This window comes from Dermacentor variabilis, chromosome 2, assembly GCF_050947875.1.
Source record: "Dermacentor variabilis isolate Ectoservices chromosome 2, ASM5094787v1, whole genome shotgun sequence".
Taxonomy (NCBI): domain Eukaryota; kingdom Metazoa; phylum Arthropoda; class Arachnida; order Ixodida; family Ixodidae; genus Dermacentor; species Dermacentor variabilis.
In genome coordinates, this window is record NC_134569.1 from 105,749,515 (window position 1) to 105,764,127 (window position 14,613).

At 47.2% G+C, this 14,613-nt stretch overlaps 1 protein-coding gene across 1 annotated transcript in view; it reads left to right on the plus strand.

Moving 5' to 3' along the window:
- Window positions 1-4,000: 4,000 nt before the first annotated feature.
- The window catches only part of jbug (filamin-type immunoglobulin domains fbug), a 206,564-nt gene continuing 195,951 nt past the window's right edge, over window positions 4,001-14,613 (plus strand). The window contains exon 1 of the mRNA XM_075681604.1: window positions 4,001-4,472. Within this exon, the coding sequence (XP_075537719.1) occupies window positions 4,361-4,472 (112 nt within the window). The 5' untranslated portion in view covers window positions 4,001-4,360. The remainder of the gene's footprint in view (window positions 4,473-14,613) is intronic.

Sequence of the window (14,613 nt, forward strand, 5' to 3'; positions counted from 1 at the left end):
TTATCCACGTCACGTAATAGGGCAAGGCCATCGCCAGCCTTCCGAGGCTAAACTGACCGCAATTGACAACTTCCCGCAACCACGCACCGAGCGGGACATCAGGTCATTCCTTGGCTTGGCAGGTTATTACCAAAGATATATCCCGAGTTATTCCGAGATTGCGAGTTCTTTAACAGATGCTATCAGAAAAACAGAACCGCAAACGGTAAAGTGAAATGACGGAAAAGAAAAGGCTTTTAGTATGCTGAAGAAAGCACTAACGAGTCAGCCAGTGTTGAACGCGCCCGACTACTCTAAGCCATTCATTCTTCAGTGTGATGCCAGCGACAGGGGTATAGGGGTGGTGCTTTGTCAAAAGAGAGATGACGAAAATGAACACCCCGTACTGTACGCCAGTAGAAAGCTTTCAGTTTGTGACGAAGCATACAGTGCACCAGAAAAGGAATGCGCCTGTATGGTATGAGCGGTGCAGAAGCTAGCTTGCTATATCGCTGGTTCAAGGTTCACCATAGAGACTGACACTATCCCCTGACATGGCTGCCGTCCATGCCTACGAAAAACCGCCGTCTTTTGCGCTGGAGCTTTGGCTCTTTAACAGTACACCTTCGATATTCGCTACACGAAGGGTAAACTTAACGACAATGCCAACGGTGTGAGTCGTTGCCCCTATAGAGTAGCGAAAGCCTCATGCTCATTCGGGTTTCCGTGGCATTTTCACGTTTGTATTTCTTTTTCAAAGGTTTCTTTATTATAGAGAAGCTTTAGTTGATTGTTAGCTCATTTTAGTAACCCCGTCTTAACGCTTTCATGAAATGGCTGTTTTTAGTGTTCAGGGGGGGGGGCAGGGTTGGAGGACGCGCGACAGGGATGAGAAAGCAGTAGCGGGGTTTTTTTTTTTTTTTGTAAGTGTATCTTTGGGAAGGGTGGCCATGTGCTCGCTTACTTGGTGGTTGCGGGTCCGGCACTGTTCTGGAGTGATTGCTTGATCAAACAGGAGACGAAAAGTTGCGAGACCGGTTTGCAAGTCCAGTTTCACCGGACTGGACCAGGGAGAAAAGGCACAAAAGCGCCACGAGTACTGATGAACGACTCCCAGGAATGTACCAGCTACGAACCAAGGGTTCGTCATCCCTGAGAGAAATACTGCTGCTGAAACGCCGATCCTTCGCCCAGTGGCTGCTGGCCCCTACGCGTCGGGATCTTCCTCCCCCGCCGGAGATGCTGTTACGGTTGACGTGTAACAACCCGGGCGAAAAGGGTGCTCGAAATACCCTGCTCAACCGAAACGGAAGGTGGATTCCTAATTTGCTACGGTTGTCTCGTGTAGTTGTCGGTCTGGCAGGCGACCCGCAGTGATGACAGGCCCCTTTGTGTGTGCGACCAAGGCGAGAACCCTTTCCACAAACTGTCCAACTCTAGGGGAGAACGCTTTTCGCGAACCAACGTCTCCTAGAAGAAAGGATCAGCCGCCTACGATCCCGGAACCGCGGATTGCCACCAGCGGAGGCAAGCTAGTGAAAAATCACCTGGGAAAGTGACAGCAGCCACAAAGCAACGACGGGGACGTGCAACGTCACCTGGGAAAGTGGGAGCAGCCGCAAATCCACAACCAGACTCAGTGCCTGTGATGTGTCGCTGACGTGAGCAAGATCTCGCCTATGATTTTAGTGGGCCTATTTGTCTTGTCTTGTCTTGTGTCCCAGACAGTGGCGCATACCCTATGGGGGATTGGCCAAGAAGCAGGCGGTTTTTCGTATGCTTAGCAGTAAAGCCAAACTAGATTTAAATCGTGGAGCGTTAGACTAGAACTGTAATTTAGGCATGTGATGACAATATTGTGAAGAATTTTGATAAAAGAAGTTAACGCAAATAAATGAAATAATAGAAAATATTGATAACTTGAGAAAGTCAGCAAGGTACTCTTTTGGTATCTCTAATAAAATTGTAAATTGCAAGAAAAGCATCCCTGTGGCTTGATCCCAGTGAGGTCGCACCAAAGAGGCCCCGCAATGTACTTTTTTCACTTCATTCTCTTCTTCTTATCCTTCACCGACCATTGAAAAACAGTGCAAGTTTCGCACTAGAAATCATCTCGTGCTTGCCTGGTCGCCATGGTCTACCGGACGCCTGCAGCCTGCCGACAACGCCACGCTACCCAATAGTAACGCCGGACGAGGTTCGAGAAACAGGCATCGCAACAGCGCTCAGTGTGGTCGCAACGGTAAACTGCAAACCGGTGCGCATCATGAAAAATCTCGCAGTCATGTACATGCGCAGAAAACCAGGTTTCGGTTAAATCAATCATTTTGGCTCCGTATGTATCGATTGCGGATGAAAGAGATTTAGGCTTATTAAGCATTACAAATAAAAAAAAAACGATACTAGGGATGATTTGATTGAGGACATGTGCCATTAGCCTTCTCTTTTTTCTAGGTTGAAATCACGTGGCAGGGCTGCGTCGCGGTAAGTTGCTCCGATGGCGCGTGAGACTGCGTCTTGAGCGCTGTTGCCGTCTGAGTTGTAGATCAAACAGTTATTTAAAAAAAATTGTTATAGCGTAGTCTGAACTGGGGGAAACCAGACTGTCTGTTAGTAACACTAGTATGTGAATGTCGTTTTATGTTAATGGTGAGAACGGCTGTTAATTATTCGAGAAGTATTCGATTCGATTCACTTCTGGCACTATTCGATTCGGTTTGAGAAATTACTGTTTGAGGGAGGCCGAGTGGTACGACGGTAAATGGGGGATATCTCACTGCTGCTCATCCGAAGTGGCCGTAAGTATTAGCGGCATTCGGGTTTTGTAGCCAGAATTCACGAATATTCTAGAGCTGTAGCGCTCGAAATTTTTTATCACTATTTGTTGCTAAAGGGAGAGATAGAGAAAATGTAGTTGCCCCCTTGGTTCGTGACTCGGCATTCGAATATCCCGCGTGGAATAGCTGCAGAGCGGCGCGTGGTGGCAAGTCTGGCCGTACGGGTAGTCGATTGTTCTCTCTCATGCCAGCAGGTGGCGAAAGTTGTTTATTGCCTTCGAAATTACCAGAACCACCCACCGTGACCAGAGTCAACCAGGGTTACTGTGATCAATATACCCATTGTCTCTGTTGAGCTTGCCCTGTTCATAATGGTTGTCACGAACGAGCAAGCTTTCTTTCATGAGTGTTTCGTCCGCACTCTTTTATCTGTGGATGTGCAGGCCAGAATGCGGGTGGGTAGTAATCTCGAAGGATAGAGTGTTGGGTGAATCTGCCGTAAGGTAGCGCGACCTACGCAGTACGCGCTACCTCTCTATTCTGCACGGTCTGTCAGCACGTTATTTTACGCGCGACTTTATCCCGGGTTTAGTTTTTTTGTGTGTGATAGCTATTAAAAAGAGTTTATAACAGGGTAGTTTAAAGCACAGAATTCATATATGTGCACTGACTTTAATGTCGTGAGAAAGCAGCAGTCACCGCTGCTGTTCACTAATCGCATGTGTCATAGGTCCATGAGGTTTTGTAAGAATTTGTGGCGTCTGCTTTGTGTTTCGTTTCGTGAATGAATTGAACTACGCACAACATGTCTGTGTAATCATTGCAGACACTTTGATGAGCACTTAGAAATAGCTTGATTGTTTCAAGTTGTAGTTTTGGTCAGTAGTGGCAAGTTCACGCGTGTGCAAACTGTAATGACGAGGGCATTTCTAGGGAGATTCAGACTTCCTTGTTGAAGTAGGTTGTCTAGAGACAACACCACCTCGCATGTTAAAGAAACGGCAAAGAAACAAAGGACCCGATCCGCATTGGTTGAATAATCTTTGCGTAAGTTATTTATTTCATCACACATGTGTTCACTCATGATTATGAGAACTAGCGGGGTTGTTTTGAATGTTTTGAATGTTGTGCGGCCAAGCTGGGTACTTTCTAGGTACCGAAGCTCCCTAGAAACAAGGTAAGCCGCAACGTGCTTCACGGCGGAGCCAGGCGCGCGGATAGGAATGTTGTCAGTCCGGCTAGTACGCCAGCGCGAGAGCGCGCTGCAAAAGTAAACTAAGAAAATAGAAAGGCAGCGCTTCTTTGGCGGCTTGTTTTTTTTTGCTTTTCGCCTCGGCCCCAAAGAGCTTCCCTGAACGACGCTGAATGTGACGGGCTCACGGCGCGAGCGGGAGTCGTTCGTGCCGATCGCTGTGGTGCTGGTTGTGTCGTCTACGTGGTGCCGCTGCGGCTTTCGGTGTTGTGTGCGCGCGTGACAGCAGTTCTGTGCGACAGGCCCCGACACCTACGGGATCGACCTCGGTGGTCAGCGTGCTCTCTCGCACACCATGGATTAGACGCGGCAAGCGCTTCGTGAGTTTTCCGGGGGCAGGCCAGGCCTCCGAATGGAGTACGCCAACGGCGCTGTGGCGGCCGCCGATGGTGGTGGATTCAGCCAGATCGGCATGAAGGCGCGTTCGCCGGAGGGACACGCAGCTCGGGCCATGCACATCAAAGGTTTGCGACGCGTTTTCTTTTTCAATTAGCGTGACTTTTCTTTTTTTGATTGTTTGTTTAACGTATACCGCGTGCGCGGGCAGCGTCCGTCCCGGCGCGGCGGACATTCCTGCGATTGCTTTTACGCGGCTTCAGCATTGCCGGCAGAGTGGTTGACCAGTCGGTTCGCTCGGCCTTCGAAAACTCAGCCTGGCCGTCTCGAGAAACCAGAAGCTTCTGCAGCGGGGCCTGCGTTCAAGCCGGTGCAACAGCGAAGATGGCGAGACAGTGAAAACGTTTATCACCTGTCTGTTGACGTGGTTTGAACAAAGCATTCACTCACTGACAACTTTAACTGTAACTGCAGCGTGTCCATGTGGAGAAGGAAGTTATTGTAAGAACGCAGTTCAATTAATTTGAATTGGCTGTTTCTTTGTAATGACGCATGATTTGCATGCAAGAGCACCGCAGTTGCAGTTATGCACGCCGATGTGTTGTGTTATCAGTTTGACAACGCCAAGTATGTTGATCTGCGTACCTACGGTTATACGAAATTTCACATTTGCCATTTGACTACGTTGCAGGAGCTTTCTGCAGGCATGTCCCGAAAACACGCCCCCCTGCTTCAGCTGACGAGCTCAAGACGTGCCCCTGTTTCAGCTTTCATACCTTGCATATTAATTGTCTCTTTCGTTTCACAGACTTGTAAATATTCAAGCTAATTCTCTGTGTTTATTTCCTGGCAGGCTAGAAATTACGAAGTTGCGACTTTGGCTTCTATTAAATAATCTGTGCTTAGGCCAACACCCAAGTTGCCGCGACTTTAGAAAGATGTGCTTAATTTATGACAGCGCACATGTCTGCTTGTTTGATGCCGTGCCATCCCGCACTTGTAAAATGCAGATAGTTACATTGGAGTGTAGGGTATTCGTGGCCAAACACTATCCACAAAGCCTGTCATTTTTTGCACCCATTAGTCGCGCACTGGGCGATTACCAGCTTATCGTAGGTGTGTCAACTACTTCGCAGTTTTGGTGTGACATGGCGATAACATCCGGCAGACGACGGTTGGTTAATAATGTGAACTTTGCACTCGCTTACTGTTGGATATACAATTCGCTTAAATCGTAGCATAGGCTTCATGTGCCAAAGTAACCAACGGTAATATGAATGACACCGTGTATCTTTTTTTGAGACGGACGTTGGCCCCGAGGCGAGGTCCCGGCTACATTTTTTCACACGACAAACACGGAGATATCGCAAGTCCCACAACATCACAAAAGTAAAATAAATACGTTATAAAATGGCGTTGCGATAAATCCTCGACACACGAATTGTCACAACAGAGAGACACAGCTTAAAAAGTCACATACACAAGTACTTAGCAAAATACACGGAGGGGAGGGCCACCGCGGTATAGCCTATCGGTGAGTGACAGAGCACTGCGCGCGTAATGTGTGTTCACCTCCCACCTGGGAGGCCAAGTTACGTTTTCGTCCACTTTCATTTCCCTTTAATCTGAATATTTCTGCGTTTCAATTAAGCATGACCATTAATTTTCCCTATGCTTCCGCTGACTTCGTTTTCTGTGTTTAGCCTAACAAAAAAAAATCGAGCCGAAACCTGCGCTCAATGCACGGGACATGATCGCGTTTTCTCGTATCTTTAGAGAGCGCGATACACCGTATTTCTGCCGAATATCAACGACCCTGCTAACAAACAACGTTTTTACTCTTACTTTTTTTTTTTTTTACTCATATACGCCCTAAAACCGAGTTCATCGCGCATAGGTTCGTAAATAGTTTTTCAACGGCATGCAGTACATCTCGAACAAACTTCGTTTTTCAAACGATGCGCACCCGGCGTCAAGTATGGCGTTGCAACATCACGCAGGACGTCGCCGTGCACCCGCCGTGGTTGCTCAGTGGCTATGGTGTTGGGCTGCTGAGCACGAGGTCGCGGGATCGAATCCCGGCCACGGCGGCCGCATTTCTATGGGGGCGAAATGCGAAAACACCCGTGTGCTTAGATTTAGGTGCACGTTAAAGAACCCCAGGTGGTCAAAATTTCCGGAGTCCTCCACTACGGCGTGCCTCATACTCAGAAAGTGGTTTTGGCACGTAAAACCCCAATTATTATTATTATTATTACGTCGCCGGACCACTGACAAACCAGATTCCTTTAATCCACACTAATCGCTGAGCTCGCTCTGAACTTATCCCTTTCGATGAATATCACTTTAAGCCCGTGATTGGGTTTGGACCCGTTATTGATTGGATCCATGTGCGAGCATGCACGCGTGTCGCTTCAGTGAGACGGCACTGGAGCGCGACGTCGCACAAAAGTGAAAGTGTCCGCCCGAGAGTGATCGGTCAACTGAAAATGCGGGCCCTGGAGCTGGGATTCCAGCAATGGGACGCTCGACGGAAAAAAAAAAAACGCCAGACAAACGCTTGACGTGTATGTGTGGAGATGTGTGAAGAGAGGAAGTTGCCTTGTCATCTTCACGTCCGCAGTGCATCTGCAGTGGAAGGCGCCTCAGTACGACTTCCGCATTTCTTTTGATTAGAGGCGATTAGAAGGCATCCACCCGACGACGCGTACGTCCTGAAATCTCCGACGCAACCAGGAGGAATTCCGTTCGAGTGGTGCTCGTTGTTTCTCCGTGCTTATCAACCCCGCTGGCCTTATCAAATTGTTCGCCTGACTCATCTCTTGCGTAGTCAGCCAGGCAGTTTCCCAGTTACTATGGCATTAACCTCTCCATTTTTGTACAACCTTGTTTCGAACACAGTTGACTCAGTTACTCTCAATTTTAGCTGTTAAACATCGCCAAATTAATAAGAATCGAAAAATACGTATAGTCCGCATTGCGAACTACGTGTTTCTGAGTCAGTTGTGCCTGACTGAGTCAGAGTGTCCGATTCAATTATGCTCCCGTTGGTCACAAAGTCTTCTTTTGTTCTTGTTTTATTAATTACGTCGTGCGCAGTGGTTTAGCGGTTCGGTAAGAGGGCATTTCAGCGTTCTGCGTGCATTTGGACAAGAAAAAAAGAACTAAGTAGGTCGCGAGCACCGTTTTCGGTTGAGGGTGGCTTTTTAGCACGAGGAAAGCACAGAGTGATGTCACAAATAAAGTAATGAAACCTACACAAACGCTATAAAAGCTGCAACGATTTGTGTGTCTTAGATGGCAGGATCTTTGGGGCCGCAGCATATTGAGTAAATGAATTAAAAATGATGAATGTTTAGTAACTTCGGTGTCAGTTCGACAGAGTTAGGCCACGAACGCCCATAAAAACGGATTAATGATTGGTGTCTTGCGTAAGAAGTTTCGCATAGTCCAGGAGGGGCCAAATTGCTGCTCTTTTCTAGTCCAGTTGCGGATGCCTAATTACTTAGGGTATCCGGTCCACTCGTGGGCGCTCTTCTGAACACCGTCAAACTGCCCTATATTGTTGAATTCCGCCATGTCTGCGTTTTGAGCCAATCAGAGAGGTTTCAACTCTCCCTGTCAACCAATAAGAGCTGGCAAGATGACGAATTCGACAATATGGAAAATCGGTTCTGTGGAATCCCGCAGTGTGGAGGACGGTTCATGAAAGGGAAAAGCTGCCATCCGCCCGAGTGTAACACGAAGCTACAATGGAAATAAATGCGGCTTTCTCACGGGCTTCTCAGAAAGAGAAACCTGTATACAAAGAACGCCCGTACGGGTTTCTCAAGGTTTTCTTTCTTTTTTTACCCCCTTTTTTGTGCGTAGCTTTGTGTTACACTCGGGTGGATGACATCTCTTTTTTTTCCTTTCACGAATTCCGCACTTAGGCGGAATTTGAGTCCATATCCTCGATCGCCGAAGCTATACTCTCAAAGTCGTTTGTAGTGCCGCCCAATATATAATGCGTTCAAAGGCAATATCCTTGCGCAGCGAAATGTAGTTCCGGGCATAACTGTCGGAATAATGGCAGGATTAGAGAGTTTTGTTTTTGCTTGGTACATGATACGTTATATCGATACGAGACATGTTGGAAGCTTTGCGTATGCGCGTCGTGTACCGCGAGTTCATCAGCCGCTGAGCAGACGGCGCAGCGCGGATGAACACTTCTAGGGGTGCATTGGGCCTTCTTATTGACTATAAGGGGTAATGCAGCTTCCTCAGTGCTGCGAACGACTTGTGAGGTGTATGTTAGCGGCATATTGAAGGTTTGAAACACCCGTATTTTGCCACGGCTCTTGGACACTATATGGCTAACTCTTGTGGCTTTTTGAATTATGGATGCCTGGCCACCGCGATGGCGCTAAAGAGAACCATTTCAAACCGATAAGATATTAGTTCCAAACTCTATTTTAATGACATCCGTGTCTAAGTGTTTATCAGATAAGAAAATGAAGGCTAAAAGTGATTTTTTTTCCGTGCCGCGCCAGAACTCTAGCGCCGAAACGTCAGTGTGACGTCACGGATTTCCAAGTATTTTCTTGTATTTTGGCCCTTGTGGCGCTATATAGAAATTGTCAAAACTTGCGAAGTTAGGCGTTTAGCTCCTTTAGAAGACAATTTAGTCCATCTTGTAATAAAAAAAAAAAGACTGCACGAGCTCGCAGACGCCTTCAAAATACGGGACGCCATGGCGAGCTGGCGCCGGTACTTCAATGAGGCGCCGCCACCCTTTTATTCAGTTTGTACGTCTTTTCTGGCCCCCTAAGCTCCTTTCATCTCACGATAGGACTGTATGTTTCTTAGTATTGAAGAGAATCTAATTCACTAGTACAGCTAAACCTATTTTTCTCTTTAGTGCCCTGTAACTCGGAATTCGGCGCACGGAATCGTTGCCGTGTTTGATATTTTCACGTTCGTACCTTGAATAGAGAAAGGGTTACCGTGTCGCGAGCAATGAACTTCAGTTTTCTAGTTGACCCATCCTCACTGAGTGACTCACTAGGGGTTTCACTGAGTAGCTTAAATTAATTTTTTTATACCGAAGAGACGACGAAAAATGTCTGATAATTGCAATATGCAATAACTGCAACGACGCACACGTTGTTCCATTATTGTGCGGGCTGTTCCGTCATTATCATTTATTTTTAATCGTGCGCAGTTTCGGCCGAGACTGTATTTTCTCATTACGCGTACCCGAACTGTTTTCGTCAGTGTATACTTGCGTCTGAAGCGCACATAGGCAGATTAACGGCGTCGCGCGCAAGCGCTGTTGTGACATTCACATCGTGACAAGGAGAACGCGCTACAGGCCTCGCCGCTTATATGCGCACTCCGCCACGCGTGAGGAAGAAGTTTTGACGGAAGGAAATAGCGACGAACGAAAGTGACTTATACACGTAGGCCTTCGCCACAGTGCGGTACTGCATACCTGTCGTTTCGTCGAAATGAAGTCAAAATATAGAGCATGCAGTATATATAGAGATGAAGATGTAGTTCTCTCCGCAACGCATCACTTGTGCTCGTGACCGTCAGGAGCTGAACGGTGATATCACTGATTAATATATAAATAAGCCGTAATTTTATACCTCGTCCAGTCAAACGCTGTTTAAAAGCAGCCCGTTTCCTTTTATTTTTTGCTGTTAGCTTACGCTAAAGGATTCGTTTCGACGTCGTAAAGACTGATGCAAGCAGGGCTGCGTCCTGGGAGCTGCGTGTATACGGCGTAGGTGTCCAACGAAGAGCATCGCTAATGAAGTGCTCGTACATTAATTTGGCACGCGCTTAAATCTTCCCTAACTTATGTGGTGCCTAATTGTGCGACACTCAAGGACTCCCTCGCACAGCTTTACGTCATAGCTGAGGCCGCCTGTGTCCTTCACTTCCCAATATTCGACGGATGCCGAACATTTTGGAAGCACATGTACTGAACGATTTTAACGTGGCTTCATGCAGATTTCCCTTGGAAGGTGAACATCGTACGATGGGTGATTTGTAATTCTGTTCCATGTACAAGGACACTGTTTCTTGCCTTTATTTAATTAAAGATGTCAGTCAGTAAGAAAAAATTCCACTTGCTTGCTTTCTCGGTGGGAAATTCTGCGACAATAAAGCGCCCCGTACATTCGCGCCATACGTAACGCGCATATTGCGGGCGAGCTCCACCACTGGAAAAGCTGCCGCCAGCGTCGGCTTGACGTGACATGGGCGATCACGTGGACACAGCGGCCGCGTCCGCTGCTTCGGACGCGCCGAAGCGAGCTGAAAACGAAACATTAAAGTCCCACCTGCGCCGCAGTTCTGATTAAGTGGTGAGGCTTTACCACCTTGGGTGTCTGCTTGACAACATTTGAAAGTACTATAATAGGTAGTGGCTGCCTTTGGAGGCGTGCAGCATGGTAGGCTACTGCTCGGTGCCGCAGTGCCGGACGTACGTAGCGGAGCCCGGTGTCAGCCTTATTCACACGTATACCCGCAGGAGAAGAAGCTGCGTGATGTTTGGCTCGCGAAACTTAGAACCGGCAGACAGCCATTGGCTACCACTCGGGTATGCAGCAAGCACAGCGCGAGGAAGATTTCTGCTACGCGCCGCGACTGCGCGATGTTCGGTGAGAAGCAGAAAACGCGCACTGAGGCGCTCGCCCGCGCCCGCTGGCCGGCTGGTGTCATGACGGTTTGGTCTATGTACTTGTTGATGCTAGATACTGGCAAGTTCACTGGAACGGAAAGGGAGCGGTAAGACGCACATTAAAAAGAGGCGCGGCATATGGTTATGTTTGTGTTGTGAATTATTGCACTGGATTACGAAGAATAAGCAGAGGGAAATCGCACGCTGAGAAGACCGATAAACATACAGTGCGACACAACTTGAGAAATAATATTGAAATGTGCAAGGATTTAGAAGACAAAAAAAAAAAAAGGATGAATCGTCGCAACGGCACATCACAGTCGCCGTAGGCGTCGAAGACTCTATAACGAAATTATTTTCGAACAGTTCTGATAGCGTCCACGCAACAATGGTTACTAGTGTACTGTCAAATTCTCATGTGCCGGGGCCTAAAGCCCACGGCACGGTGCGAAAGCGTGCTCGCAGCGAAAGCAAAACATTGTGCGCGGACAAGTATGCAGACGCGCAGTCGTTCGCTGCGAACCCGTGCGATCGCTTCATTGAGGCTTCATTCTATTATGCCCCATTGGGTTATACAGACAGCCCACTATAAGAACATGTTTCACATAGTTTACTCTCAGCGTTTGCCTATGCTTCACGCAAGAAGCCGTCTAGGAAGACTCCATCGCGGAGACCGCGCGCAGTGGCGTTCACTGTACGTATTCGGTGAAGAAATAGCGTCTGTAAACGATTCTGTGCTTTCAGTTTGCCCAAGATTATTATATAGATAGTCATAAACTTCCTTCGTTTGAGAGTACCTACATAAATGTCCAGGAGGGCTGCCGCGTGGTGTTTTTATTGAGCGCCGTAAGCCAAACCTATGAGGAGCGCGCCGCGTGATCACTCATACTACGCAAGGGAGGCGCTTCCGACAGATGGCGACTCCGTAACTCCTTGCCCCCAATAGTCATACAGGTCAGATGCATCTATAGCGCTCTCATCATTAATTAATATCTTATTCTTAACATAAGCGCGGATTTGCGCTTTCTCCTTATCTTGTTATACGTACATGTGCGATCATTAACGAACGAAACGTGATTACGCAAATCCTATGCATGTAGAACTCGTGCATAGCGTCATGGTGCTTGATGTGAAAGATTGACACTTATATTAGGCGGAAAACCGCCTATACGCTATCAGTTTCCGTTTCATTACCTCGAGCAGCCTGTACGGGCCTTCACCGTGACTCAATATGTACAGTCGCGAGCAAAAATCTGTAAATCGTGACCGCCGACGAAAGCAATTTCTTTTCTTTTTCCGCAGTCTTTTCCTGAAGGACGAGATCGACTGATACAGTGCACGTGTTTATTTGCGACCATGACCATGAGAAAAAAAAATCTTATACTTTTCGGTGTCGCCGTGGTCTCCGAATTGTTGCTCGTGAAGGTATATATATATATATATATATATATATATATATGGGCACTTGTTTCATTATCGCGTTGCATTTGTTTATGAGTGTATGTATCCTTTATGTAATACGCCTGTCACACGGGAAGATTTAATGTCATTCGAATCGAATGGCATTCGATGCATCGAATGCCATTCGGTCTCTTGCGGTGCTACACAGGAAAATATAATGGCATTCGCAAATGATAGCAATGACGATCTGGAACAAAATTTGTGAAATTCAAAGAAATTTTCTGCCTATTAAACGCGTTTAAGACCTTTTGCGAGTACATTTAAAACGGACGAAAACATTTTGACGCCAATTATTCACAGCTAAAAGCACTTCGATCAACACATCCAATTTGCCGACCGTCGCAACAGACTCCTGATGCAAAGAGTAGTAGCACTTAAGCACAGCCCGCGGTGAAAATATCATCGCGGCAGAAATGATTATTCCTTTTTATAAGTCTAAAAAAAATACCTTCTGACTTTGGTGATGCACGCATTATTTATTCGCGTTGCGTGCCGCTGTTGTCTACCTGGGGTCAAAAGTATACATTCGGTTCGAAATCAAATGTGAATGAGTTCCCCTAACTCATTCGATGGCAAATGTCATTCCATTCGAATGAAATTAAGTTTTCCCATGTAAATACCGATTAGTGGGATTATATGCGAATGCCATTCGATTCGAATGACATTAAATCTTCCCGTATGACAGGAGTATAAGAGTGTCAAGAGGGCAACGCGAGGAACAAGACAGACCCAGAAGAGCGTGTGCTGTGCGGCCCCGCTGCTCCAGTCATTGTATTTTCCTTACCACGCTGCTGGAAAGAACGTACACAGCTAGCCGCACTAAGGACCGCCCGGCAACAAGCTCTTTTCAAACGCCAAGAGTGTTGTTTTGTCGCGCGAGAACCGAGGTTGGTCGCGGGGGACATTTCCCTCTGCAGGTCAGTTTTCCTTCGGGGCTGCCACGCTCTTGCCACGCACATCTTTGGTCAACGAACCGTCGTTAGACCTCCGTCTGTCGCATACTCTGTTATCGTTCAGGTTTCACCTTCGCTGCTCTCTCTCCTTCCTACCCTGCCTTCGTTACTCTTTAAGAACGAAGCGAGTGCTTTCAACTCGATTTTTGCGAGCGTAACTGCTTATGAGTGTAGCAAAGTCACTGCTGCATAGCAGAGCAGGAGCTCTGCCAAGAAATTTTCTATAATAATTATTACAGGGAACTGTGGAGCTGCGATCGTTCGTCTGCCGTGAGAATGGCGGGTAGTACACAGTTGGGTGTCCAAATCCACAGCTCGGCTTCCTCCGAGTAACACAAAACCGATCTTGGAGGCTATGCTTTTGCTGGCTGCGTGCGCCGGAAGTGATGGCATGCGCCGGAAACACGTCAATACCGCTGTGCTTTTGGCATCGCCTGTTTGTCTCATCTTCGTGCTTGTGGCTTCATGCGAACTTGTAAGGTTAATTATTTCGAATTTTCTTTCTAAATTTCTAGTAAATATTTTTTTAGACGTTTCAAGGCGATACGTTTCTAGAGGCATGCAAAATCATCGTGAATTGTTGCGTTTATAGCGCAGTACAGTCGAGCGCCTCTACAACGAAATGACCTCTATAACGAATAAATTCGTTATACATAACGAGCTCCTTATATCAGGCCCCATATCAGGTGGAGTCGAGCCGCGGTGTTTGTGAAGCTGGTACAGTTGCGAGGATCTCTACGGAAAGGATAAGAATTTCACCTTGATTGAACGTGATGATGATCCATGCCTGATTCAGTTTCGCGTTTGCAATATAGGGGGTGATCATTTTCAAGTCTTACGGAAATTTTATATGTCGCCTGTGGCAGGTAGCGTAATTCTTGTTCTTGAGCTGGGTTATTCGAAGGGGTGGACATTATTAGCGCAAGAAATCAAAACAAATATTGAAATAACGAAAATTCGCTACCCGCCGTGGTTGTTTAGTGGCTAAAGGTCTTGGGCTGCTGAGCACGAGGTCGCGGGATTGAATTCCGGCCACGGCGGCCGCACGTCAATGCGGGCGAAATGCGAAAACAACCGGGTACTTAGATTTAGGTGCACGTTAAAGAACCCCAGGTGGTCAAAATTATTCCGGAGTCCCCCACTACGGCGTTCCTCATAATCAGATCGTGGTTTTGGCGCGTAAAA